General features: G+C 37.1%; 1 protein-coding gene across 3 annotated transcripts in view; it reads right to left on the bottom strand.

The window, feature by feature from the left end:
* Positions 1–27927, bottom strand: part of IQCM (IQ motif containing M) — a 524263-nt gene that overhangs the window by 478550 nt on the left and 17786 nt on the right. For 2 of the 3 annotated variants that reach the window (XM_056802759.1, XM_007496247.2), the window contains exon 2: positions 18640–18725. Coding sequence is in view for 1 of the 3 variants with exons in the window: in XM_007496247.2 (XP_007496309.2) it covers positions 18640–18693 (54 nt within the window). In the remaining 2 variants the exon portion in view is untranslated. Of the gene's footprint in view, positions 1–5369; positions 5559–18639; positions 18726–27927 lie in introns of all 3 variants that reach the window. The other variant, XM_056802758.1, reaches the window with a different exon arrangement.

The following is a 27927-nucleotide window of genomic DNA, read 5'->3' on the forward strand; positions in this document are numbered from 1 at the left end:
TAAACTGAAATTATTATAGTCTGTATCTGTGTCATTTCTTCCATCCATTACCCATTTTCCATTGTCAATAATCTGTTTGAATAGGTCAAGATTGAATTGGTTCAGTTATATACATTATATTTTTCTCATTATTAATTCTTCCTTCAAAGTTTGTATTAATTTTTATCTTTAATCTAAAAATCCCTGGCCTAATTATGCACACATACTGCTGATTCAGGAATGAATCCTACATCAGTAATGAGTCTTTTCCTGTTAAAATATAATCAATTTTATTTTTCTGGTATTATTCAGTTATCTACTTTTCTTGGAAGTAATCATGACACATAAGCATGACCACCACCCCACCACCCCTCTACAGAGTCTACAAGTCTTTGGCTCCTCTCATTTCTAATTATTGACCTTTTTCTGATATATTTCTCATCATCATCCTATCTTTGCACTGAAGTCACCAACTATCAAAGTATATGTTGTTTTCATCTGGAGAGTTCTTCTTAGAATTTCTCAATGTCTTCATTCTCTGTAATCAATGGGTATGCACCTACATTTATTTAAATTTATTATAAGGTCATTTGGTGATCTTAAAGAGGAAGGTTCTGGATATTCTACCTAAAAATCTCTTCCTCACTAGCCTGGCCCTAATACTTCTATTTCCTTCATTATACTGATGAATACTTTTGAGTTAAGAATTGTTCATACAGATTACTATGGAACCTTTGAAGCAGTTATGTGGATAAAACATCAGACGTGGAGTCAGTTTTTAATTCAAATCTGAACTTATTAACTATATGACCATGGGCAAATCACTTAATTCTGTTTGCCTCAGTTCCTCATCAATAAAATGAGCTGGACAAGGAAGTGACTAACCATTCTAGTGTCTTTGCCAAGAAAATACAATATGTGGTCAAAAAATCTCAGACATGAGTAAAATGACTGAATAACAAAATGGAGCCTTTGAAGCACCTAAGCTTGAATTATTTGATCAAGATGTTTTCCATTTTGAAAGCTGAAACGAGACACATGGTGAAACACTATATGGTAAGTGAAAAAAACTGAATGAAAAGACATCACAGTTAAGAGTTCTATCTCCAAGGACAGCTACGTGGTTCAGTGAAAAGTCTGACCTGGAAATGGAAGATCCTAGGTTCAAATATAGCCCTGGACATATCCTAACTGTGTGGCCCTGAGCAAATCCTTTAATTCCCATTGCCTAGTGCTTACCATTCTTCTGCTAGACACTTAGAATTGATTCTAAGTTGGAAGGTAAGAGTTTTTTTTTTTTTTAAAGCAGCTCTATCTCCCCAGTACCAGAGGCATTTCTCCCCATGTGAAGAAGGGGCAGTGTAGGTGACAAGGAAAGGAAGGAGCACTGAGAAGGGGAAATGTGTTTGCTAGGCAAGGCTTAAGGAATATGCACAATGACAAAGTGGATATAACAAGGAACTTGGAGTCACTCTTGCTTACCATATCCATATATGAATATATGCATATTTTTGTTACATTGGACAAATTATTAAACCTCCTGAAGTTTCTTCATCTGTAAGATGAGGGAGTTTGAATAGATGGCTTCTGGTATCCCTTTCAGCTCTAGATCTGTGTTCCTATGCTATTACATAATTGGTGGACTGGAACATGGAGTCAGCTTAGACTTGGATTCAAGAAAGCCAGAGTCACCCACTGGCTGTGACACTTCCTAACTATCTGACCATGGACAGTTCACTTATCCTCTCTGAGCTTTGGAAGGCTTGCTAAATCTCAGGTCCACCATGTGTAAAACACCAATACTACAGCTTTCACAGCCTACTTCATCGGGTTGTTTTAGGAAAAGCACTATGTTGTATGCATTTAAAAGCTACCAGAATATAGTAGTAATTGCTAGCATATGCTGGCTCTCTCAGTATTTTCAGTTTGAACCAAAAAGCTAGCATTACCTAAAATAAAATCAATTTAGACTAAAGTGACTTTATTAAGAACTATTTATACAGAATTAAAATAGCTTAGCAGAAGACTGAGAGTGAACTTAATTGTTCTTTTATACATCTGAATAGCTCACTAAAAGAAATCAAAGTGTTCATTAAAGAACCACCACAACTTACCAAAAAAAAAAAAACACAAACTTCAATGTACCTCTTCCAATATAGGTCTGATTCCTGAATACCAATGGTGGCTGAATATAGACTATTTAAAAGCTTAATACAGAATGTTTTGTTTATTATTTATTTAGTTGGATAATATAAAAAACTGGCAAAAAAATAATGGACCTACAGTTAGGAAGACTTAGGTTTTAATCCTGACTCTGACACTTATTAGTTATAAATGTCTACTGAGCTTTCTACACCTCAGATTTCTCATCAGATAATTATAGGTAATAGGAGATAGAACAAGGAAGTTGGGATCACTCATGCTAACTATGCATATTACCTTGGACAAGTTATTTAACCTCCTGAAGTTTTCTCATCTCTAAAATGAAGGACTAGATGGCCAATGATGTCTCCTTCAACTATAGCTTTTTGTTCCTTTGCTATTAGATCTGAATGCAAGTCCTAGGTTTTCCACTTACTAACTATGAGACCTTAATCAAGTCACCTTGCCTCAGTAAGTCTGAGATTGTTCATCTTTCCAGACAAATCAGCTAACCTCTCTTTGCTCTTGGCGGGTCTTTAAAACAGTAGTTCAAGATAACACGCCAACTTCAATTGATAGACATTTTCCCTGTCTGGATATTCCATCCACCAATGAAATCATAAGTCTGTAGTAGGGATTTGAGAACTGATTGGCAGAGCCTAGAGGTAAGAGGAATAAACATTCCATTTCATCCCTGAGACATTTAGGACTACTGTGATCTTTGAAGTGGAAGGCAGACTTGAGTTACCCTCAGAGTCCACAGACAGTTGTGGAGATAGACTGAAGAAGGGTCAAGAATAACAAAAGATGAGAAGCAGAAGTAGCTGTGGGGAGATGATATCCCTGGTCCTACACAGTTCCTAATGAGCTGAGCTGGAAAGAATCAGCAGCTCAGAGATAACCAAAAGGAGAAACTGAAAGGATAGCTGACCTGAAGAAGAGAGAAAAAGCTCCCTACTCCCTCCTGAGAGTGGTCCCCTTTTAGGAATTTAACTCCAACTGGAATCCTCTACCCAAATGAAATCTCCCACCTTTCGGCTGATCCCACTTCTAAAATAGAGAACTGATGAAATGATACTAGTTAACAAAGGATCACCTGGAGAAAATGTATTCAAACTAAATTGGAATTTAAAAAGCAGTTGAAATGTAGGTTTTTAGGGGGAAAAGCATGTCCCCTGGAGGAGGAAACATGCAACATTTAGGTTAGAAATGTAACTGAAACTTTATAGCAGTGGAAAGTACCCCAGGTGGAGAAAGCATATATACTATTTATAGTGAAAGGAACAATAAAACCTAAAGAAGTGGATGCCATTAGAATGGAGAGAAGTGTTTCAAGGAATGCTATATCTCCAAGGGGGAAAAGGATATTGGATTATACTAAATAGTTATTCAGTTTGAATGTGTTGAAAACTCAACTAATAACTACAGAGAATCAATCCAAGTGTATATTACAGAAATTTTTAAAAAGTAGTTATTTCATTTTGCAGAGTTTCAGGAGAAGGAAATTCACAATATTCTGATAACAGATAAAACAGTAGATCAGCCTATTCCAGTTGATATAACCAGAGAGCAAGTATCAAAGATTCAGTCCCTTTGGAGGAAAACTGCTGTCTGCCCAGGAGAAACAATGGAATAATAGATGTCTTCATCTGTAATAATCATGAGAGACAGAGCAAAGAGAAAGAGACAAGGAAGGAGGGAGTGAGGGATAAAGATATTACAGGAAATGTAATTTTAGCATTTGAGAAGTTGAATTCCAAAACTCAAGTTTGAAAAACCAAAATAATGCTAGAAATGGTAGTCATATTGGACACCAAACACAGTAAAAATGATCTCATCTTCAACTAAGGCTATAATAGGTGATGCAAGAATATGATCCAAACACTATCAGAAGAGGATTATTCTTTGTTCCAACTGTGGATCATCTGGTATAATTATATGTGCTCAGAAGAATCATCACTTGATTTAGAGGAAGCTGATGCTCATGGAATGAGTCAAAAACTGAGGTCTAAAGAGTGTTTCTAAGAAGTCAAACAATATTTCAAAGTTTTACAAAATCAAAAACTTTACAATGGCATATTGAAGAAATTTCAGAATCAGCTGGAAATTCTTAACAGGGAACTATCTGAATTGAAGAAAAAAATTCACAATCATGTGCCCAAAACCCCTCATGTAGCTAGCAATCCAAATCACATGTGAGAAGAACCCAATATTTTAAAACAGAAACCAAAGGCTACTGAAGATCAGTGTTTTCCAAGAACAAAGAAAATATTACAGTGGGCCAAAAAATTCCTGTGTCTATAATTAAGGGAGACCAGTGATGATGATGATTGATGATGATGATGATGATGATGATATTTATTTAGTGTTTTAAAGTTTGCAAAACCTTTACAAATATCTCATTTGATCCTCACAACAAAGAAACTAAGGCAAACAGCAATTAAGTGCTTGTCCTGGGTTCCAAAGCTTGTAAGCATCTGAGTCAGGATTTTAACTTGGATCTTGCTGACTTCTTGCCAAGCTACATATAGAAAAGATGGGGGAAAAGAATAAAAGTTCAAAGGAGAATAGAAGATTGAACCATAAAGCAACCCTCTTTTATCCTGATGTACCAGTTGCAGAGGATAAACAGATTACACCAATAAAAAGGTATAATAATCCATCAAAAGCAAAGCTCCATATTGGTTTGTGATATAGTATTGGTAATAAAACAACTAGGAATTTAGAAACTAAAGATGATTACAAGAAATATTAAGCCAGTTGTTAAAGAGTTCTTTACACTATACCAGGTAAATCTGGAGACATAATTGCTTATGTAGCTAAATCCAGCTTTATCAAGGCATATATGCATGAAGCAAGCAATGATTAAATGCTTCTTATTTGCAGTGATGTACTAAGGATTGGCGTTACAAATAGAAAAGTAAGGCAGTCACAGCTCTTAAGAAGCATTAAATCCAAATGAGAAAGAACATAAACAGGAGTTTTCAGATGAAAGTTAGATGGGATAGCCTCGTGGTTCTTTGCTACACTAGCAAAGCAAATGGCAATGCCTCTTCTATAATATCATGTCCTCTGACTAAATCATATCAATTGCTGATTTTTAAACATTTGACAGTGCCAGAGATTTTTGATGACCAGAATTTTCTCTTCCAGGTCTTCAGTAGTTGTATCTTTGATACCTTCAGGAACAGTTGCCAAACTGAATCTCCATAAATGATGCTTTCCAGAACGGTGGCTGAGTATCCTACCTGGAAGCAATTCTGTTTCCAAGGCTCTTAGGTTCAGGCACTTAGGCTATTTCCACTGGTGCATGAAGAGAGATGGTTGTCAAAATGGTGATGGGGGTTTGACTCATTAGGCATAAGTGGCCTCCTTTCTTTCCTTCAGGGTACCTGGCCGCTTCAGCAAGGCTGGTTTGCTTGCTTTGTGGGTGACAGCTGGAAAGGAATGGAATAAGCATTTACTAAGAACCTACTATGTGTTAAGCACATTTTACAAATATCTTATTTTAAGCCTCACAACAATCCTGCAAGGTAGTTGCTTTTATTATCCCTATTTTCCAGTTGAATCTGAGGCAAATGAAGGGTAAGTGACTTGTCCAAGGGTCATATAGCTAACAATTGTCTGAAGTCAAATTAGAACTCAGGTCCTCCTGACTCCAGATCCAGTGCTGTACTCGCTATGCCTCTTAGCTGCCCAATTGGGTGGCAGTTGGTGAAGATGGTTGGCCCCTTTTCCAAAGGAGTTGCTTCTTCAGATGATGAGTGTGGACTAGAATCAGGACTGGTGGGGTGGACAGCACTGCTTCACCCAGGGCTTTTGTGGTCATCTGCACCTTTGTGCCAATTAGTGGGCAGTTGTTACTAGTGGTACTGAGGAAGATAAACTGTTCTCCACAATGACTTTTCCTCTTGCTGATGACTTCAGGGGTTCGCCTAGAAGTGGGACCTGTGGTTTAAGGTTGAAGAAGGGCAAGGTGGTGGTCAAGATGGTTGCGATTTGACTTGCCTAGTACATACTGCTTTCTCCAGTCTATGTGATGCATATTTATATGCAATTAACTTGTGATACTATATCTTTTTTGTCATATATTGAGATTTGCTTATACCAACTTTTATTGTGTGATTTATATATTTGGCTGTTTCTTTGCTAATATATATAGTGTGTATATATATAATATACATATACATATGTAATTATTTACATGAAAAAGAATGTTTACCTTTGCCTATATATTGATTGCTTATATGTTAGAATGAAAAAATTCTTATATAGATATTATACAAAATTATTAACTATTCAAAATATTTTACTTTTTTAATCGTATGCTGCATTCATATCCCTTTTATATTGAATAGAGTATTTCTCTAAGATGCTACTCTAGTCATATGGAGCTGTGTTAAAAGGGTTGAAAAGTATTTCTACTTAAAAAAAGTTATATCACTTCTTGGAGAATGTAAAATAATGCTGCTGCTAACAAACAGACATATTGATGCCTAAAATGAATAGAATAATGACTTTTTTAATGGCTAAAATATGAACATAAATAATTTTTAAATGAGATTTGGCCAATTTGGGATAGGCAACTAGGATATAAATTTAAAAACTCAAATCACCTTGGAAATAAAGTAGACTGATGTTTCACTTATGTATGAAGAGATTAGCATTTTACCAAGAGAGAGAAATAACTTTTCTTCTTAAGTAGAAAAATATGAGCATGAAAAAGTAGTTTCAAGGAAACAAGGTAAAATGTGTTGGATGATCTCAAGACTTGTAGCTGCACAAGTTTATGTTTACTCAGCTCACTTTCATAAAACTTTTATAGTTAACAAGGGCAAAACTAAAGCTAAAAAAATTAGAAATCATAAACATTTAAAGGCACATGAAAAGACTATAGATTTTAAAAGAATATAAATTTCAAAGGGGAAATTTGGAAAGTTCCTTTTAAGGAAAAGGTGAGTCACTAAGAGTCAAGAAGCTTTCATTTTAGGCATTAAATAAATGGAACCTGGAGGAGTAACCTAACTTAGGAACCTGAAGACAAGAATGGAAGACACATCAGGGGACTGAAAAGATGTTCTGTTGGAGCTCTGGCAGCTAGAAACAGTAAACTGACAGAAGACTTGAGCTAAGTGACTCCAGATTGATAGGAGAGAGAATTTGTTTCATTGGCCAAGAGTTTCCATGACAGCTAATTCCCTTTAATGACACCTAGTTAGAGCAGTTTCTGTTGCATCTGTTGCTCTCTGCTGCCACCTCTGGTTTGAGAAGGAAAAGTAGAGGAGAACAAAGGCTTTGCAGTTACTTTTTGTATCCCGATGATTTGGGTGGGTTTATTTACCTTACAAAAAGACAGCCTCTGAGTTGTATTGCTAAGAGCTTTGTTCTAGTTGGATAAGCATTAATTAAGCCCTTATTATATACCAGACACTGTATTTCAGCCACAGGGGAGAGATGATGGAAAAAAGGAGACACAGGAGATGGAATGCGATCGATGTGAAGAATAGCTTTGGAGCACAATTTTAGAAGAAAGTGCCATACACATATGTATATAATTTTGTTAATGTTAGTACCCCCATAAGAACCAGTAGTAGCATGCTAACATTATGTTAATTAGATTAGAATTATTAAAAGGAAGACTAAAGAGAAATATACATCAAATGAACAATAATGGAAGATAGAATGTCCAAAAATAAAATTTATGGGGGCAAAGTTGAGAATTGGGTATCTTTACTCAAGAGAAAAGATGACTAAGAGGAGGAAGGATAATGGTCTATAAATTTGTAAAAGGAGGGCAGGTATCCAGTATACTTATTAATCAGTACAATGGAATATGAAGAAATAATGAGGCTAAGAGACAGTAAGAAAAATTTAGGTAAAATGTTAAGAAAAAATCTTGTGTGGTGACTTAAAAAATATATCTGACAGCTTAAACAGTTAGATGGGAACAGCTCATCATCAGTAGAGCAAATTAGAGACAGCCTTCTACTGTCATCAGTAAGTTTGAAAGTAATGGAAAGAGCAAAACCAAAACTCTGAGAACATTCCTTTCCAGGCTATCATCATCATGACCTGTCTTCTGGGGAAAAAAAATACAAGGTGCACTTGTCAGGAAGGTCAAGGAAAAAATAATATGAGACCAAGTCTTAAACAAATGTGGCCAGTAAACATCACAGTATGCTTTTGATACTTCATACTTATTGGCTAAGTGAATATATTTTCCAACAAATTTGAATGGGTCTAAAAAGTAATCAAGCCCTATGTTTGACCTTCTGTGTAGGAGTGATACCTTGCTAACCTCCGCCTTCCATATTCTCTACCTTTACTCAGACTAAACACCAAGCATGAAAATAACCTTCCTAGTCATAATTCTGCAAGATCATAAAAATATGCCATTAATGTATTCTTAGATAAATCATAAAGGCAAATGATGTCAAGTAGGGAGAATTACTTATACCTGTCTTTGTTTTTAAAAATTTGTTATTTAACAAATTTAGTCAGCTTCTAGAGTAGAAGTCTCATATCTAAAATATTAGGGAACTTTGTCAAATTTATAAGAATAAGAGTCATCTGACAAATGGGCAAAAGATATGAACAGAAAATATTCAGATGAAGAAATCAAAGCCATATATAGTTATAAGAAAAAAAATACTCTAAATCACTAGTGATTGGAGAAATGCAAGTCATAACAACTCCAAGATATCCCTCACACACATTAAACTAGCTAAAAAAGGCAAAGAGACAAATGTTGGAGGGGAAGTGGAAAATAGATATTAATGTACTGTTGGTAGAGCTGTGAATTGATCTGACCATTATGGAATGCAATTTGGAATTATACTCAGAGAGTTATAAAACTCTATATATCCTTAGACCCAGCAATATCATTGCCCAAGGAGATCAGGGAAAGAGGAAAAGAGCCCAAATATTTCAAAATTAATGCTGGAAGAATATAGACTATGTGTTACCTCCAGAAAATGAGCAGAAAGGTAAAATATGAAAGATTGCATTTCTGTGTACATGGTGACTGCCCTAAAGATATCTTTTGTTATACAGGGAGGCTGAGGAGAGGCTGGGACACTTGTAGATGGAATTTATTGTGTAGATATTAATAAAATTAAACAAAACAGAGGAGATTCGCAATTTCATTTGTGTATACTATTTTCTTTTTCTTTGGAAATGGAAATGCTCATTTGGTTTGGTTTTGTAAAAAAACAACAACAAAGTTGTGTCATATGAAATACTAGAGAGGAAAATAAATTAAATTAAGTTTTAGATTAATTAGCCAAAAGAAAATTCATTAATGATCCAGTAATAAAAGATTCTAAGGTCTCTGTATTTGGGAATCTTCAGAAGGACTCTTCATCATTCTCACAGTCAAATGCCAAAAGGTGATTTGACTCACCTTTTTAAATTACTCTTACTAAGGTTAGGCAGAAATGTCACCCCCTTTACTGTGTATTCCCTTTCAAGTACTAGCAATAGCAGCTGAAGAAGCAAAGCTGAATTTTAAGAATTAAATTCCCTTAAGAACATTTTAATGCCTGGCATCAAGGTGGTGCTCAATTTACAGTTGGGATATCTCCATTTACTAGCCATGTGACTGTGGGCAAGTAACTTTACCTCTGAACTTAATCATTTCCTCATAGTGTTAGATTTAAAATGGTTGAAGGCCTTAAACTGTAACAGTTAAAAGAGTGATGTTGTAAACTGTAGTGAGTTAAAATGGTGGAAGATATAAATTGTGATAGATATAAGAGAGGGTGAGTAAATTTGACCGCAGAAAATATGTTTCACTACAGTGTCTTGGTTTTTAAATCAAATATAAGGTGGTCGCCAGGGAAATATTCCCAATTATTCAAATACCCAAGTCAACTGGGTTTTATAGAGATTTTAATTAATACAAATGTGGAATTAAAGAAAAGAGAGAAAGAGAGAAAACGGAAATAAGTATGAAGGGCCTTAAGCCAACATGGCCTAGACCTGAGTCTTAAGAGAGAGAGAGATCAGTCAGTCTTTTAATACTCACCACAAGGTCTGTCTAAGCAAGGATTCTAGTGACACCAGGCCAGCTCCATCTCAGCTGACTTCACCAGAGAGAGTTCCAGCCAGAGTCCTCCTTAAAGAGCCTTCCAGCCAGAGACTGTTCCAAAGGGCCTCTCTCCAGAGCCTCCAGAGGGACAGAGTCCCCTCAAAGGAGCTACAGCAAGACTCCTTAGAGATTGTCCTCCAAGAGCTTCCCTTCTCCAGAGCCTCTCTCAAGAGATTCTTCCCAAGAGATCCTCATCAGAGATCCTCCAAAAGGATTTTCTTTTCAAGAGATTCTGCTTTTTCTTATATAGGGGTTTTTCTCCTATGTCACCTCCCCTAAGTTCTTACATCTACCAATCACTGTAGACGTTTTCCAAAGGACTGCCCATCTGAATTCCTGCTAAGTTGACTAATCTCCTCAGTAAGTCTGAACCAGAAAAAATGCTACTGTGTCAACTAATCTCCTCAGTAAGTCTGAACCAGTGAAAACACAGCTGAGTCAACTAATCTCATTAAGAGAAAACTTGCCCGACCCTTTTAGGTACCTAGCATCTCATTGTATCAATTCTAAAAATCAGGCATGGCTCAAAGAACTCCTTGCCTTATTATAAGCATGGGTCCAAGTACTTTCATTGTTTAGCAAGGAGTTTTCTCCCCTAAAGCAATCTTAAGTACAGGTGGAGTAGAGGTCCTCCCATTGCTGATCCTGGCGAGTTCTCACATCAAAATGGGGAATGTTTCCCAGTAGGGAATTTGTTCCAATGGAGGATTCCTCAATGTGGAAATTTTTAACATTCACAAGTCTGAGAAATTTCGAGATTTACAATAGATAACATGGAAGATTTAAAATATCCCTACTATTACCCAAGAAAGTTGTTGTAAGGAAAAGATGATGTAACCATAAAAAATCTATATACAGGGGAGCTATTTTTATTCACTAAAGACAGTAGAATTGGTTTGATCTCTTGCTAATGTATTTCCAATCAAAAAGTGAGATTTAAAACTAGTTGGTTTTTTTGATTTCTCATATAAAATGGTGTGCCTTCCTATTTACCTTTGCTGAAGCTTTTTTCTTTAAATATGAATCAGTTGAGGAGTATTGTTAGGGTGAGGTGGGGGGGTCTAGTTTGTGTATCAATGGATAGGGATACTGAACCTAAAAAGCAAACCTCTGGTTTGGTTTTCTCAACTATAAAATGGGGACAATAACAAAATTTAGCCCCCAGAATTGTTATTAGGATCAAATGAACTCTTTGATCCAGTGACACTGGCCTCTTGACTATTATATGAGCAAGAAACTTCAGGCATTTTCTCTGGTTGTGCCATATGCCTAGAATTCCAACTAAAATCCCATCTTTTCCTGGAAGCCTTCCCTAATCCCTCCTAATTCTAATGGCATCCCTCTGTTCATTATTTCCTACTTATCCTTTATATAGATTGCTTTGTATATATTTCTTTGCATGCTAGCTCCCCCATTAGATTGAAGGCTCCTTGAAGGCAGGAACTATCTATGCCTCTTTTTTGTATCCTCACTGGTTAACACAATGCCTGGCATAGAATAGATTCTTATTAATGTTTGTTGATTGACGTTTAAAGTACTTTGCAAACTTTAATATTCTACATAAATGGTAGCTATTATTATCTTCCTAGTTATTAGGAGAACAGGTAGGAAAGAGATAAAGCCTTTTTTGTACATTTTTCATTTTGATGTTATTGTTTTGATTTTTTTTTTAAATGGAGAGGCATCTAGACAAAAGTACTAGACTTGATGCTTTCTACAGAGGTACATCTTCATACTTAGTATGTTTTCCTTCCTAGATTTACAAGAGGGGTAAATGATGGATCCTTGCCAAGTTTATAGACTGTCAATAATGGGGATTAGAAAGAAGAGACTGATTAAAAATTTTGCTCACTAGGACAAGACATTTTAAGTGAATCATCTTATGTTCCAGAAGTCCTCAGGTTCCCGTTCCCCAATATATTGCATTTCTACAGCAGCCAATAACAAACAAACAAAAAGAATGGTCAGTTAGACTCCTGCATCAGATGGAGTGATGTGCTAGTAAATGCTTAACAACCATCCCTTTGAAGAAAAAAAAGTATGGATGGCACACTTTTAAACGTAATCCAAATTATTAGCATTTTTCCCACACTTGCTTAAGTCTAAATCAGTGGTAACTAGGAAGAAGATAATAATAATAGCTAGCTCAAATAGAAATGGGACCCACTGTGTCCTACAGAAGGATGCCCACAGCTGCATATTGACTTAGAAAATAATGTATTCATATGATGCCTTGTATTGTATTTTTGCTTATTTTGTTAATTACATTTTACAATTTAATCTGGTTTGGATGCACTGGAGAATGTTATAGGGCTTTTGTGTTTGACACCTCTGATCTAGATAATTAGCAAAACAATAAATCAAGCCCCAATTTGTAGAGTTTGTCAGTTTCTGAGATGTAAGTATTCACGCTGAAATTTTAACAATTGATTCTCAAGAAACCTTCAAGCAGTCACCAGTATATCCCTAAAGACTTCATCTCTTATATAAAAAACATCTCTTTATCTATTGAAAATGAGTACTGACTCTCAGAGCTGAAACAAGCCTTAGCAGCAATCTATTCTAAACTGTATATCAGTGAGATTTCTTTGTGCAATACACCACCCAACCAATAGTTATCCAGCCTTAGCTTTAAATTCTCTCCTGAGGGGAAAGCCACTTGCACCAGAGAGAGCCCCCTTTACTAGCTTGTAGCCCCAACTGACAGGAAATTTTCCTTCACTGCAAGGCTAAATTTTTCCTTTAGTCATGTCCATCTGATGCAGGAGTCTACCTTTGGCCATTCTTTTTGTTTGTTTGTTATTGGCTGCGGTAGAAATGCAATATATTGGGGAAGCAAGCAGCAACCCGAGGACTTCTGGAACATGAGCTTTATTGTTTTGATTTTTATCATTTTAATCCAGATACAATTCCGTTAAGAAGTAATACTAGAACAGCCTGCCTAAATTCACCTCCATGAGAGCAGATTTAACATTAAAGAACACTAAATAAAAAACGGTTGTTGTCCTAGGTTGTGAGCGATGAAAAAGTTGGTAGCTTGGAGGTTAGAACGTCGCTGTGTGTGGTGGGATTGCCCTAACATGCCCTGAAACTTCAGGGCTCAACTTAGCCAGAATGATTGTGAAGCAGAAGCCCGGGACGTTAGAGGAGAAGCTAGCGAAGCATGGCAGTCGTGGGCACAGGGTCCTCGTCTGTCCTTCCCATTTGAATAGGACCGCTGACATCACAGGGTTCTGTCTGGACTGCTGTGTAAATTGGATTGAAGGGAGGTAGCGCTGCCCGGAGTTGTCAGCCTCCCTCTCTTTTGCACTCACTGAAGTCCAGCAGCAAGCCAACACCAAGACGACTGACTGGCACGAGGCAAAGATGGTGGAAGAGAACTGCCTGTTACTATGCTGGCCAGTGAATGATGAACAAAACATTGATAAAGCTAAGCCTTTGGGGTACTTCTGGTTAACTGGTTTCTTAAGACGGAGAATTCCTTTGCAGTATATCTGGGAACTAAATTAAAGAAGGTATTTAAAGACAACTTGAGCGCTCCAGCCCAGTGTATGTAGATTAAGCACCTTTGAGAGGGTATTAAAAGCCTCCACAAAGAGCCGAGTCAGTAAAATAACAGTCTGTTTACCGCAGTTAAGACCTGATTGAAATGTCCAAATAGCCTTCCATTTGGACTGAGCACATTATCTTTCATAGTCCGCAATCTGGGGATGTAACAATCCAAGCACACTGGAACCCGCTACAACAATACAGTCAAACATTGATTATAGGGAGCACCTGGGGAATGGAAGGTTCTGCTTAATTTAATTTTCTCAGTAGCTGAAGGTTAACCAAGAATTCGACCCTTGTACAATGAGTTTATTCAAATCCCTTGGCTGTATTTTTACCTAGGTGACAGCACACTTGAGCCAATACTCCAAGCAAATTCCACACAGGCATTTACTGCAGATCCTCCATAGAGAGGGAATTTCATGAAACCAGCCTTTCTGAGATTCTATTTTAGGTATCACAGAGTAGAACAATAGCTAACATCAAGAGAGCACTTTGTGGTCCACATTTGTGACAACAATCTTGTGAAATGGGTTTTTATCCTCATATTTCAGATGAGGAAGCTGAGGCAGAGAGTGGTTAAGTGGCTTGTCTAGGGTTACAAAGATGTTCAGTAACTTTGGTGGAGGGAATTTGCTCACCAAAAGTTCCCCACATCAATGAAATCAAGATCTGTTTAAAAAAAAAAATGTTTAAGGAACATGCTAGAAGCTAAGAAATCAGAGGAAAAACTAATTTAAAAAAAAGAAAGAAAGAAACAAAACCACAACAGTTCTTTGTCCTCAAAGATCCTATGTTCTTCTGGGTGGAACAAAACACTTAAATAGCTAAATACAGTATCATTTGAAAAATTACATTTCCTTAAAAAACAACTCATGTTCATATATAATACTTCACGTCAAGGAAATATTACATTTGAGATTTTAAAAAGGTAGAAGGAGGAATAGCTGGGTCATTTCTGATACCTTTTCCCCAAAAAGTTCTAAATTTAACTAACTCAGAGAGATTTTTTTAAATGCTTTCATGGTCTTTCTTCACAGCAGAAAGTGAAGCCAATTAGGAATCACTGGAGGACCAATTAGATGGCTAGTTCAGGATTATCGGGGCTATTCAACACCCATCTCCATGAGAAGATGAACAGGGAAAAGCAGTGATGTTCAGATGCATTCATTTTGGAGGATTTTAATGAAACTTTTAATTTTAAAAAAGTTAATGCTCTGACTAAAGTGGGAGGTTGATATTAATCAATCAGCATGCCTTGATTAAGAATTTATTCAGTATGGTCAGCTAGGTAGCAGTGAACAGAGCAACAAGCCTAGAGACAGAAGGATCTGGATTCAAATCTAGCCTCAGACACTTCCCTAACTATGTAATTCTGAGCAAGTCACTTAACCCTGATTGCCTAGCCCTTTTCTTCTGCCTTAAAATTGACACTAAGACATATGGTCAGGTTTTTTTAAAAGAGAAAGGGGGAGGGAGAGAGAAAAAGATAATTTACTCTGTGTTGCCTTTTTAAGTGCTGGAGATACAAAGAATGAAGGGGGGGGGACACTTTTCACTTGTCACTATTAAACTTCTTCCCTTTTAACTACTTTAATATAAATAATATAACTGCTTTAATATAAAATGATTTTCAGAAATTAATTATCTCTTAAAACAGGAATTTCTTTCTTTCATTCAATTAACTTTTGTTAAGCACTTACGAGTTGCAACACACTGACTAGGTACTAGGTAGGCAGTGGTTAAAAACCTGCTTTAATATCTGCCCTCGAGGAATCTTCCTTCTATAGGCCCAGCATATAACAGCCATATAACAGTGGAGAAGAGGCCAGCCCTGGAAACAAGGAAGACTCAGGTTCTAGTCCTGCCTCTGAGTGAGGCTTAGATAACTCACTTAACCACTGTGGCCCCAGGGTCAATCTATTCAATGAGAAGCTTAGACTAAATGCTAAAATAACTTCCATCCCTCTCATCCTGTGATTCTAACACTCATATTCCATATACCAGAAATCCAAAGGATGGTTTGTTTACACAAAGAGAAAAGAATAAAGTTGTCACTGACTAAGGCAACCAACTGAGGGGTTAATTTTATTTGTTTCTTTTCTCCCATTTTCTATTAGATTTAATGTTGTGAAAATGGAAAGTTTTGCAGCATCCATTTTCCTTGTACCTGTTTCAGGAAAAAAGATGGTATAGTATCTCTGACTGTCATTTCGTATTAAAGCCATTAACATGGTGAAAAGTGTGCAGAGTCTTTTCTCACCATCCCTGGAAACTGAGCAACCAATCAATAGGAATTTTTTAAATAAGTTTTTAATAACTGTTTTCCAACATCGTGAGATCTGTGTTCTCTTCCTCCCTCCCACTCCTCCCCCTTACCCAAGATGGCAGGTAACATGATGTAGGTGGTACATGTTTTTTATACAATACCTATTTCCACGTTCATGACGTTGTGAAAGAAGACACATATTGCTTACATTAGAGAAAATTTCATGGAGGAAACATGGTATGAAATTATGTAAGAGATGCCAAACAAACATTTTAAAGGTTAGACAAAGACACCTGATTTTCCCTTTCTTGAGAGAGGAAGGAACTTTCTTGGCACTAATACTCATGTGCATATGTGTCCATTTCAAATGTAACAAATTCTGTAATTTGTCCCCATTTTAGCAACTAAGAATGTAATGATAACAGAGTTATTAGCACTCTTCTTCCAATGAAGCAATTACTTCCATATTCTAGCCAACTTCTTTCAAACCCCAGATACCTGGCCAAAGATAAGACTGCTCCATGGACAGCAAGCCTACAGAGTGCAATGGAAAGAGTTGCCAGGACTGGAGTCAGGAAGATTTATCCTCTTGAACTCAAATCCAGTCTCAGATAATTTTCAAGCTTTATGACCCTGACCAAGTCATTTAACCCTGTTCACCTCGTTTCCTTAACTGTAAAATGAGCTGGAGAAGGAAATGATAAACCATTGCAGTATCTTTGTCAAGAAAACACCAAATGCAGTCATAAAGAGTCATTCACAACTGAAAAATGCTTGAACAACATAACTGCTTCAGGGACACTGGAAGAATCTGTCAAGCAATCAATAATTACTCATGTTCCTACTTCCCAAGGAAAATTTAGGCAGTTGTTTTAAATCTGGCTGTTTTTAAGTGAAGTCACTGAGTTATTTGTTTTGGATTTTGTCTTTTTTTTTCCTTAATGAATGATCATGCTCAAATATTCGGCATGAGGACTTCTAGGTTGGAAAAATCCCTCTATGAATCCAGATTGAAACCATTTATTTCTTAGCAAATAAGTACTAAAGAACTATGGAATAACAGAAATTCAGAATCAAGTATGACCTTAGAATTCAACTAACCCAACCCTAAGAAGGAATCCCCATTATAACATACCCACTAAGTAGTCATCCAAATTTTTCTGGGAAATTTCCAATAAAGGGGAAACCCTCCACTTCTGGAACTAACCCAATCTCTCAATGAGACTGTCTCTCATTGTTAGGATGATTTTCCTCACATCAAGCGTAAATGCCATCCCTTCCCCTACTAATTTCTTCTCTCTTGGTTTGACCACCTAACACCACCACAAAGAAGAGAGACAAATCCCTTCTTCTCTAAGAGAGCTAAAGTTCCCCAAGGCACATAGAGATTGAGGGACTTCATTAGGGCCTGACGTGTAGTATGAGCTAAAATCTGAACCCAGATCTTTATGACTCCATTCCTAGTACTCTCTCCACTATCCTTTGCTTCCTTTTTATTATTGTTGACAGTCCTGTCTGACTCTTTGTGGACCCATTTGAGATTTTCTTCACCAAGGTACTGGAGTAGTTTGCCATTCCCTTCTCCATCTCATTTTACAGAGGAGGAAACTAAGGCAAACTAGGTTAAGTGATTTTCCCAGAGTTACACAACTGTGGCTGAGAGTTGATTTGAACTCAGAAAATTGAGTCTCCCTGACTTCAAGCACAGTACTCCACCACTGAGTTGCCCCTTTGTTTCCTTTACCAATCAATTGTTGTGTAATTAAGTGTTGCCCACATGTCAGACTCTGTGCTAAGCACTCAGATATAAAGACAAAAACAGGGAAATCATCCTTTGACATTCTCTTTTATAATGTTACTGTAATGAAAATTTAAATGTCTTTCTTCCATACTTACTCCTAACTTCTAAATCCCTTGATATTGACTGTTTTTCAGGAAGGAAACAGGTGAGTTTCCTTTTAAGTCGAGGTTTAATATAGATTTTTCCTTTCCAACAAGAATATGCTAAAGGTCTTACATAATAAATACAAATCTAAGACTGGACAACAAAGAAAAACCTGTAGTTTCTGTTATTATTTAGTTACTTTTAATTGTGTCCAACTCTTCATGACCTTATCTGGGGTTTTCTTGGCAAAGACCTGGAGCAGGTAGCCATTTTACAGATAAGGAAACTAAGGCAAAAAACTTTCCCAGAGTCCTATAACTGGTATCTAAGGTTGAATTTGAACTCAGGAGCTCCTGATACCAAGAATACACTTTATCCACTTTGTTACCCCTGCCTGCAATTGAGCAGTGTTATCAAAGGTAGTTTCAAAGTGGACATCAGGGGAAATATCAGGGTAATGATGCCACCAAAAAAGCCAATTTTTAAGAGTTTGATATAGCAAAATTAAGTCTTTACTTTTTTTTTATCATATTCTGTAACAATCAAACATTTATAAGAGTATAAAATTGACTTAATTATTTGTACGTTTGAAGTTCTACAATTACATAATTTTGAAGATGTTACCTATTTTAAATATGTTTACCAGGAATAAGGGAGATGGGTTACAAATAAGAAACATACAACATTAAACACAGGACAAGTAGTCTATACTACTATGTATCTTACCTTGAAGTTTTTTGGCTCATAATTGGCAGACTCCACAATAGGAAACATGATCATATAAAGACTTCAGATACACCTTAGATGAAACTCTAAAATAAAAATTTAAATACATTAATAATATTCATGGATTGCCTACAGAAAAATCAGTACCTAACTCAGATATAAAGGGATCATAAAATAAATGCTTAAAAATGCTTATTGGCATATTGCTGCTTTTTTCTTCTATCTAGAAATCCAAGTAGTCATATACTGGGAATGCAGAATAAATAAGTCCAGAACCAAGATGGAAGAGTAAAGATAGGCAACTCACCTGTCCTCTCCCTAATTGTCCTCCAAACAACTTTAAAATAAAGCCTCAACAGAGCAACAAAACCAACAAAAGGATGAAGTGAAACAATATTCCTACCCAAGACAACTTAAGTGATCAGCAGGAAAGGTCTGTCTCACCAGATTAAGAAGGAATCATAGTCCACCTGAGAAGTCAACAACAGTTCATGAAAGCAACAATCTGCAGGAACAAATTCCAGAGTACTTAGCCCACAGATGGTAAGGGATATAACTGATCAGAAGGAGAGTGCTCATCTTTATTTGGCACTGGATGTAGGACTCTATTGCATGGCCTATGCTGAGATCCAGGTCACAGTCCTAGAGTGAGCAGGAATACTTGTATACTAGAGGGAATTAATAGAAAGGAAAGGGGACCCTAGTCATAGTTTCGGGGCAGAAAACAGTGCTTGTGGTCACTCACAGACCAGGGCACAGGCCTGGGGGAGCAGTGACTTCTCCTTAGATCAGAACACTGTGAAAACTTACAGACTTTCCCAGAACTATATCTATATATATAGATATATAACTATATCTGAGAACAAAAAAAAAAATGAAGCTTCTGGAGGGAAGGAGGGAAGGAAGGAAGGAAGGAAGGAAGGAGGGAAGGAAGGAAGGAGGGAAGAAAAGAAGGAAGGAAGGAAGGAAGGAAGGAAGGAAGGAAGGAAGGAAGGAAGGAAGGAAGGAAGGAAGGAGGGAAGGAGGGAAGGAGGGAAGGAAGGAAGGAAGGAAGGAGGGAAGGAAGGAAGGAAGGAGGGAAGGAGGGAAGGAGGGAAGGAAGGAAGGAAGGAGGGAAGGAGGGAAGGAGGGAAGGAAGGAAGGAAGGAAGGAAGGAAGGAAGGAAGGAAGGAAGGAAGGAAGGAAGGAAGGAAGGAAGGAAGGAACAAAGGAAGGAAGGAACAAAGGAAGGAAGGAAGGAAGATAGAATTATATCTATTTCATGAAGCATGCCATCTCCACTCATCACTCTCTGAACTTTTCCACAACCCTGATAGCAACCTTCTTGCCCTGAAAATGCCTCTGCCCTACAGCCCTGTCTTTTTATTGGGCAGTGTCTGACCCAGACTACCATTTCATGAGATACAAAGTCATGCCCTTCTTACCACTATCACCATCCCATTCCATTCTTCACTTTCTAGGTTTTTCTAACTAAAGAGGTAAAGACCTTCTCATCATGGAAATGCCTTTGTTCTAAGTTCCTTTCTTCCATTTGATGAGTCCTTGATCTGATCACCATTACATGAAGTTCCCGGACCCTAATCACTCTATTCCCAGCTCACTCCACTGCCAGCTCTACCGCTCACTTGACAGACTTTTCTACTTTCTCCCCAGGAGCTTTGTCCCAATGTGGACACAAATGTAATAGAAATCCACAATTACATTTATCCCAATTGTGTTTCATGCTATTTAAAGTAATCCAACATTCTAGCCTGTTGAGATCCTCCTGGATCCTGATTCTGTCATCAGTGAATTAATTATCCCTCCTCCCAGCTTTGTGGCATCTGCAAGTATTTACAAGCATGCCATCTATGCCTTTGTCCAAATGTTAAATAGCACAGGGCCAATCACAAATTCCTTAAGTGTTTTCTCTAGAAATGTATGTCAAAGTTGATGTCTAGACATTAATGACTCTAGTATGACTAGCTATTCAAGGACTTCTGAATATACTTTAGCATATTATCATCAAGAATAATGAGAGGCAAGGGAAGCTAGGTGGCTCAGTGGATAGAAAGCCAGGCCTAGAGACCAGATGTCCTGAGTTCAAATTTGACCTTAGACACTTCCTAGCTTTCTGACTCATATAACTGCAATTGCCTAGCCCTAATTACTTTTCTCCATTGGAACCAATACTTAGTATCACATCAATTTTAAGGCAAAAGGTAAGGGTTAACAAAAGGAAGAATGACTTTCTCAAATGTTTTTCTTAAAAACCAGGTAGGTTTATAAATACAAAATTCACAAGATCTAGAAGTCTAGTAATCATGTCAAAAATGAAATAAAACTACCTCTACACATATTTGTTCTTAATAGTATCATACTGGATTCGTGACCACAGGTTCCTTTTCTAGATGTTCCCTAACCATCTCTTTCTTAACACACACAGTTTTGCCAGGAATCAAAGTCAAACTCTCCCCCACTCTTGTTCTCTCTCTCTTTCTCTCTCTCTCTGGAAAACAGGGACATTTGCCCTTCATCAGGCACATAGTATTTCTGTTATATATATTCTTCCTTTTAAAATTTTTTCCAGTTACATATAGAAATAATTTTAATATTTTAAAAATCATTGAGTTCAAAATTCTCTCCCTCTTCCTCATTGGGAAGGCAAGCAATTTGATGTAGGTTATAAACATATACAGTCATGAAAAACATATTTCCATATTAGTCATATTGTGAAAGAAAATATAGGCTCCCCACCCCAAAAAAAAACAGACATGAAAAATAGTAAAAATAGTATGTTTTCAGTCTGCATTCAGACTGCACCAATTCTTTCTCTGGAAATGGATAGCATTTTTAGTTTCCAAAGTCCTTCAGAATTGCTGAAAATGGAGAAGTCATTCACAGTTGATCATTGTACAATACTTTGTTGGTGTGTACAATATCTTCCTGGTTCTGTTCACTTTACCTTGCATCTCTTCATGTAAGTCTTTTTAGGTTTTTCTGAAAGCATCCTGCTCATCGTTTCTTATGATGCAATAGTAAGCCATCACAGCCACAACTTGTTCAGCCATTCCCCAGTTGATGAGCATCCCCTCAGTTTCCATTCTTTGCCACCACAAAAAGAGTTGCTATAAATATTTTTGCACAGATGGTTCCTTCTCCCCCTTCTTTAAAATCACTCTATGATAAAGACCTACTAGTGGTATTGCAGGATCACAATTTTATAACCCTTTTGATATAGCTCCAATTTTCTACCTTTTTTCAAAGATCTCTGATACAAGACCAATGATCACATCCACCGTTTTTTAGTACCTTGGCATATAGGTTATTTGGGTCTGAACACTTATTCACCTCACCACAGGTAATTATGTCGTCTTTTCTTTTTTAATCCTGACTATCAACTCCCTTTGAGTCATTATTGCTCTCTTTTCTAGTCTAAAGAACTTTCTCCTTGACGGGGAAAACAAACCAGATAAGGATTGAGCAGAGCTGACTAGTCTCCATCACCACTCATTGTTTTGCTATGTATTCCACTTTTGGTGGTGGTACCCAGGGGGGTACTAAAGCCACTTCTACCAGGCTTGTGAGCTGATTGTTAAATGTTCAGTGTTAAGCATTTACCACACAATAATAAGCTATTGCTACAAATCAGGGATTGGTTTAATGTTTTGACTTTTGTCTAGACTTCAAAAAGTGTTAATAATGCAGATTAAACTTAAAAGTATGCATGCATGTGTTTTCCCCTCCCCAGGGTCCAGTTATGAAACATTTACCAGCACATTCTTATTTTGCTCTATAAACATTTCTTGATCTCAGCAGGAGTGCAGTAGAAGACTCAGGGAATAAAGACATCACCAGACTGGAGGCTAATAATAACAATCTATAATAATAATAACTAATTAGTATGTTGAGATAATTATATTATATTTATAATATAATAACAACTGCCATTTGTATAGCACTTTGTGATTTGCAAAATGCTTTATATCTGTTATCTCACTGAAGCCTCACAACACTGCTCTCTATTCCCTTTGTCCCTTCCCCCTCACTATAAAATAACTATTTTAAAATTTCTTTTTTTTGTTGTTTGCCTTAAGCTTTTTTGTTAGCTACCGTGCTTTCTCATATCTGACACTATTCTCCTACAACCATGCCACCCTTTAGGATTCATTCCCTATTACTTTCTCTTACTTCTATTTTATTTATTTGTTTTTTTGTTTGATTTTTTAAAACCTTACCTTCCATCTTGGAATCAATACTAGATATTGGTTCCAAGGCAGAAGAGTGATAAGGGCCTAAGCAATGGTGACTAAGTGACTTGTCCAGGGTCACACAGCTGGGAAGTGTCTGAGATCAGATTTGAACCCAGGACCTCCCATCCCTGGGCCTGGCTACCCATCTTCCCCTTCTTACTTCTATTTTAAAGAAATGTCTTTTAAAAATATATCCCAGGGGCAGCCAAGTGGCTCAGTAGAAAAAGTCAGGGTTGCAGACAGCATTTTCCTGAGTTCAAGGATTTCCTGGGTTCAAATCTGGCCTCAGATACTCCCTAGTTGTGTGACACAGAGCAAATCACTTAACCCCAAACATTTGGCCCTTACTACTTTTCTACCTTGGAACTGAGACTTAGTATTGATTCTAAGATAGAAGATAAGGTTTAAATATAAATATAAGCATATATATTATACACACATTTTTTCATTGGGAATCTTAATACATTCTGAGTTACCTCATACAAGACAGATCTATAAAGACTTCATAACACTGCAGTCACAGGGGTAGTGATGGAAAGTTTTCTAAGGAAGGCCAGGCTCAAGTTCAGACTTGAAAGATGGGTTTGATGTTAGCAGGAAGAGAAGAGAAAGAGGTCATTTCTAGGCAGAGGAAAATTGACTAAGCAAGGCATAAATATTACAGTGTAGAAAGAATATTGGAGAGCCAGTGATCAAGACTATCCTTGTTGAAGACTTTATACCCTGATTCCTAGCAACTAGGCTCAACTCTCATTTGCAAGATTATAGGATTTTTAAGGGGCAGCTGAGTAGCTCATTGGATTGAGAGCCAGACCTAGAGACAGGAGGTCCTCGGTTCAACTCTGGCCTCAGACACTTCCCAGCTGTGTGATCCTGGGCAAGTCACTTGACCCCCATTGCCTAGCCCTTACCACTCTTCTGCCTTGGAGCCAATACACAGTATTGGCTGGTAAGGGTTTTAAAAAAGAAAGTGGTACCCATGACAAAAATTGGCATGGTATCAACTCTTGATTAACCCTTTGCCTCAGTCAAAGTTCCTGAAGATAAAAGATTATCTTCAAAAGTAGCTTACCTAGGACAAACACCTGGATTATGGTGTGAGGAAAAAGAAGGGACAACAGGGTACATACAGGTCATGCCCTACAAAGGTTGGGGGGGGGGACATGTGGATTACAATGGTAGAAATGGAAATGAAAAGGAAAAGCAATATGAGACATATTAGAGAGAGAAAATCAACAGAATTAATTAAATTACTGGATATAGAGAAAACTAAGAAAAATATGTCCAACTGATGCTTTAAGATGGGATGATTAGAAGCATGGTGATAACAGAAGGGGAAATCTGAATGGGAGGCAACAGAAGAAAGGCTGAACTTTAGGTTATGACCCAATAATCAAATAGATACATCCAACAGGCAGATGCATCCAATTGGAGCTCAGGAGAAAGGTCCAGTCTTCTATCAAGAAAACAGGTCAAACTATGCAAGTGGATAAGATTTCTAAGGAAGAGAACACAGAACAGGAAAGTGGAAGACCTGAACTCTGGGAGTGCCTACCTTCAAGGGGTAAAAGAGAGAAGTGCCAGAGAAGGAGACAAAGAAGTTAGCAGAGAGATAAGAGAAATAGGATTTTCTAGGCTAAGGGGAAAGAAAATTCCAAGAAAGGAGTGTTCCACAGTGCTAAATACTACAGAGAAATGATCAGTTTGGAGTTAGAAGAGAGCTCAGTGGTCTAGTCTAAATTTCTTGTTTTGCAGATAATATAAAGGATGCCCAAAGAAGTTAAGTGGCTTCCCCATTGTCACACAAGCAATAGATAGCAGAGGCAGGAATTGAAACCAAGTCCTGTCTCTCAGGGTGAAGAAGAATGAAACTAAAAAAGTCAGTGATGACTTTCAAGGTCATGATTTTTGTAGAAGCATGATGGGGAAACATTTAATGGGGTGTAATGAAGAACTAGATGGTGAAAAAAATGACACAAGTGTGTAAAACAATTACTTTTATAGTTTGGCTTTGAAAGGCAGAAAGTGAATTGCCCTTTCTTCAGTATATCCATGAGATGAGTCAGAATCTTGTTCCAACCTGACACCTAGGTTTAGGTCCATCTGAGGCAATCCAGATAATTAACTATCCTTGGTAATGGAAATATAAACACTAGAGGAGAAAGAAAAAGGAGTAGCAATTCCTAGGGTCTAATTTCTTTAATCTGGCATCAGTAATAGTATTAGAGGCAAAAGGGCCATGGACTATGGAATCATAGGATTTAGAACTGGAAGGAGCCTTAAAAATTATCTACTCCTACAGGAGTATTTTATGAGTTAGGAAATTAAATATCCAAGTAGAGGAAGGAACTTGCCCAAGGTCACACAAGTAGAATATAGGGATGGAAATACAGGTCTTCTGACTCCAAATCCAGTGCTTTTCCACCAACAGAAGGACAAAGGGATCCACAGAGCAAGAGAGCTATTTTCCCAGCAAATTATTTTACTTAGTTACTACTAAGCAAAAGAAAAAAAAAACAGAAATTTTTTAAATCAGTCAATTAAATACAGGTAACAATGTGACCAAATTATCTATATGGCATTTTAAAGATTGTGCATTCTCTGCAGGAATACTTTGAATATATTATTGTATACAACTTAACTCTCCTTGTCAAAATCGACTTGTTCCTTAAATATGGTAGAGAAGTTACAAGGGAATTCACTATAATAACAATCATGCTGGGTTTTAATTTTTACCAAGGAACTCAGCATTATAATAAAAAGTGGTGACAAATTCTCTGCTTACAATTCATTTCACACCTCAGCTTGTTTGTTATATTGTTTTAACCATTTCCTTCTTAAAGAAGTTATAGATAAATTTGTTGTTTTCCCCAAAGAAAAGACCAAATGACTAAAGAGTTTACATTCATCACCCTCATAAAACTGTTATCAATAATCCATTAGGAATCATCAAATATGTTTTTCCCTCAAGAAATTTTTCCACAGGAGCAGACACAGGTTAATTCTGTAAAAAATAACAGTGCCAGACCTGAAGTCAGGAAGACTCTGCTTTCTGAATTTAAATCTGACCTCAGACATTTACTTGCTATGTGACCCTGGGCAAATCAATTAACCTTGTTTGCCTCCATTTCCTCATCTGTAAAATGAACTGGAAAAAGAAATGGCAAACCACTCCAGTGTCTTTGTCAAGAAAACCCCAAATGGGATCACAAAGAGCCAGATGTGCCTGAAATGACTGAACAAAATAGTTCCAATGTTATGTTAACTCTACAACTTATCTACTAAACAAATTAAGAGAAAACAAAATAAATTGATGAAATAGAGGATATTTGTAAAGTACTTAGCATAGTGCCTAATAGTCAATGTGATTATTCCCTCTTCCTCTTCCTTCTACTCTAAAGGTTCTTTGATACACATGCCCATTCATTTTCACATTCAGATCTTCCACCTCTGTTTATTAATTGGGATCATTACCTCTTCTAACCCCATTTTATGATGAAATTTTGAAAAACAATATAAATCTCCATACTTCAATTAAAACTTTAATTAGAAAACTGAGGCCATCTGTCATGAACTCCCTCTCTCTACTCCAAATATCAAAAGTTTTCTACATTATCTTTCATTCTTCTTTTATTGTTCTAGACTCTACTGTTGTTGGTCCATTGTCTTGACTTGGGAGAGAATCAGATTTGAGAATTGCACAAATTCATCAGCCTCATTCTCCCAGAGTCATTCAAATATGGGGAAAAGTCAAAAAGACTGGCAATGGTCCAGTTTGCAGTGGATGACCTTGACATCTTTGATGTCTGATCCAAGCTCTAAGAACTCCACAGCACCTGATTCACCTTCATGGCTGTTGGAACAAATTGTTCTCCTCTACTAGTTCTTCCAAAGTAAGTCTTCACATGTTTGGGATAGACATCCCCATAACTCATTGATAGTTTTGAGGCTATTGGTTACCCCATCTATGAATACAGTTTTCTTAGGGTATGGATTCTTGGACACACAAGTGAAAGTTGAATGAAAAGTAGGCACCCAAGATGGACCAGGCACTTTGAAAGGGGTGACCCTTCTTATAACAAGACTATTTGCTCACTTGTATCCTTGATCCTATTCTTTTTCCTCTCAAGTTTCCCCTTCAGTGTTTCCTTCATTCTTGTTCACCTAAGATAAGAAACAAACAAACAAACACACACACACACACACACACACACACACACACACACACACACACACCCCAAAGGCATCCCTACACCAAGGGTCATATTTGCCTTAGTAGGGGTAGTAGGAACTATAACTCACCTTAGTGTGTGTCCAGTCACCATGCAGCCACGAGTACATAGCAACTAAAGCCCATGTCCTACCCAATGCAAATATGATCCTGGGTTTGGGGATGGATGTCTTCTATGTTTCTTTTTTCCCGATCTTAGGTGAACAATTATGGATGTCATTACATATTTGGCTAAGCTTTAAGACTATTTTGTGATTTCAAGGCAATCCTGAATCATTTGATCTAAGCTAATTGGCATCAAAGAAAAGCATTCGTAGAAACTAACCCTGTTAGAGTGGAAGATGAATACAGAATATAAGTATGGAGATTCATATGTGTATGTGCAATATATGCACATAAAATCAATGAAGGAAGAATTTAAATTTGAACTGAAATGTGAAATGACTACTCAAGAGTCCTAGCCAAAAACCCCATGTTTAGACAAGGTCTCAACTTCCTGGGACAGTGAAAAAAATATATTCTAAGTCTCCCAGTATGTATTTAAGAGTATTTTTGTGATTGGTATGCCTTTATAAATAGCAAATAAAGACCCAACCCATACTCATTCTATTTCCCCTTTGGGGGACCTTAGACATAAACTAAAACCTAACATTTAATCAAATTCCCAATGGAGTACTCCACTGTAGGCGATGTAATGAGCCAAAAACGTTAGAGGAAGAGTCTGAATACTCTTCTAGATGGGAAGGAGAGACAGAGAGAGATAGAATGACAGAGAGACAGAGAAAGAGAGAGGCAGATGGAGAGACAGAGAGAGAGCTATATAAT

The sequence above is a fragment of the Monodelphis domestica genome, chromosome 6 (assembly GCF_027887165.1).
Source record: "Monodelphis domestica isolate mMonDom1 chromosome 6, mMonDom1.pri, whole genome shotgun sequence".
Taxonomy (NCBI): domain Eukaryota; kingdom Metazoa; phylum Chordata; class Mammalia; order Didelphimorphia; family Didelphidae; genus Monodelphis; species Monodelphis domestica.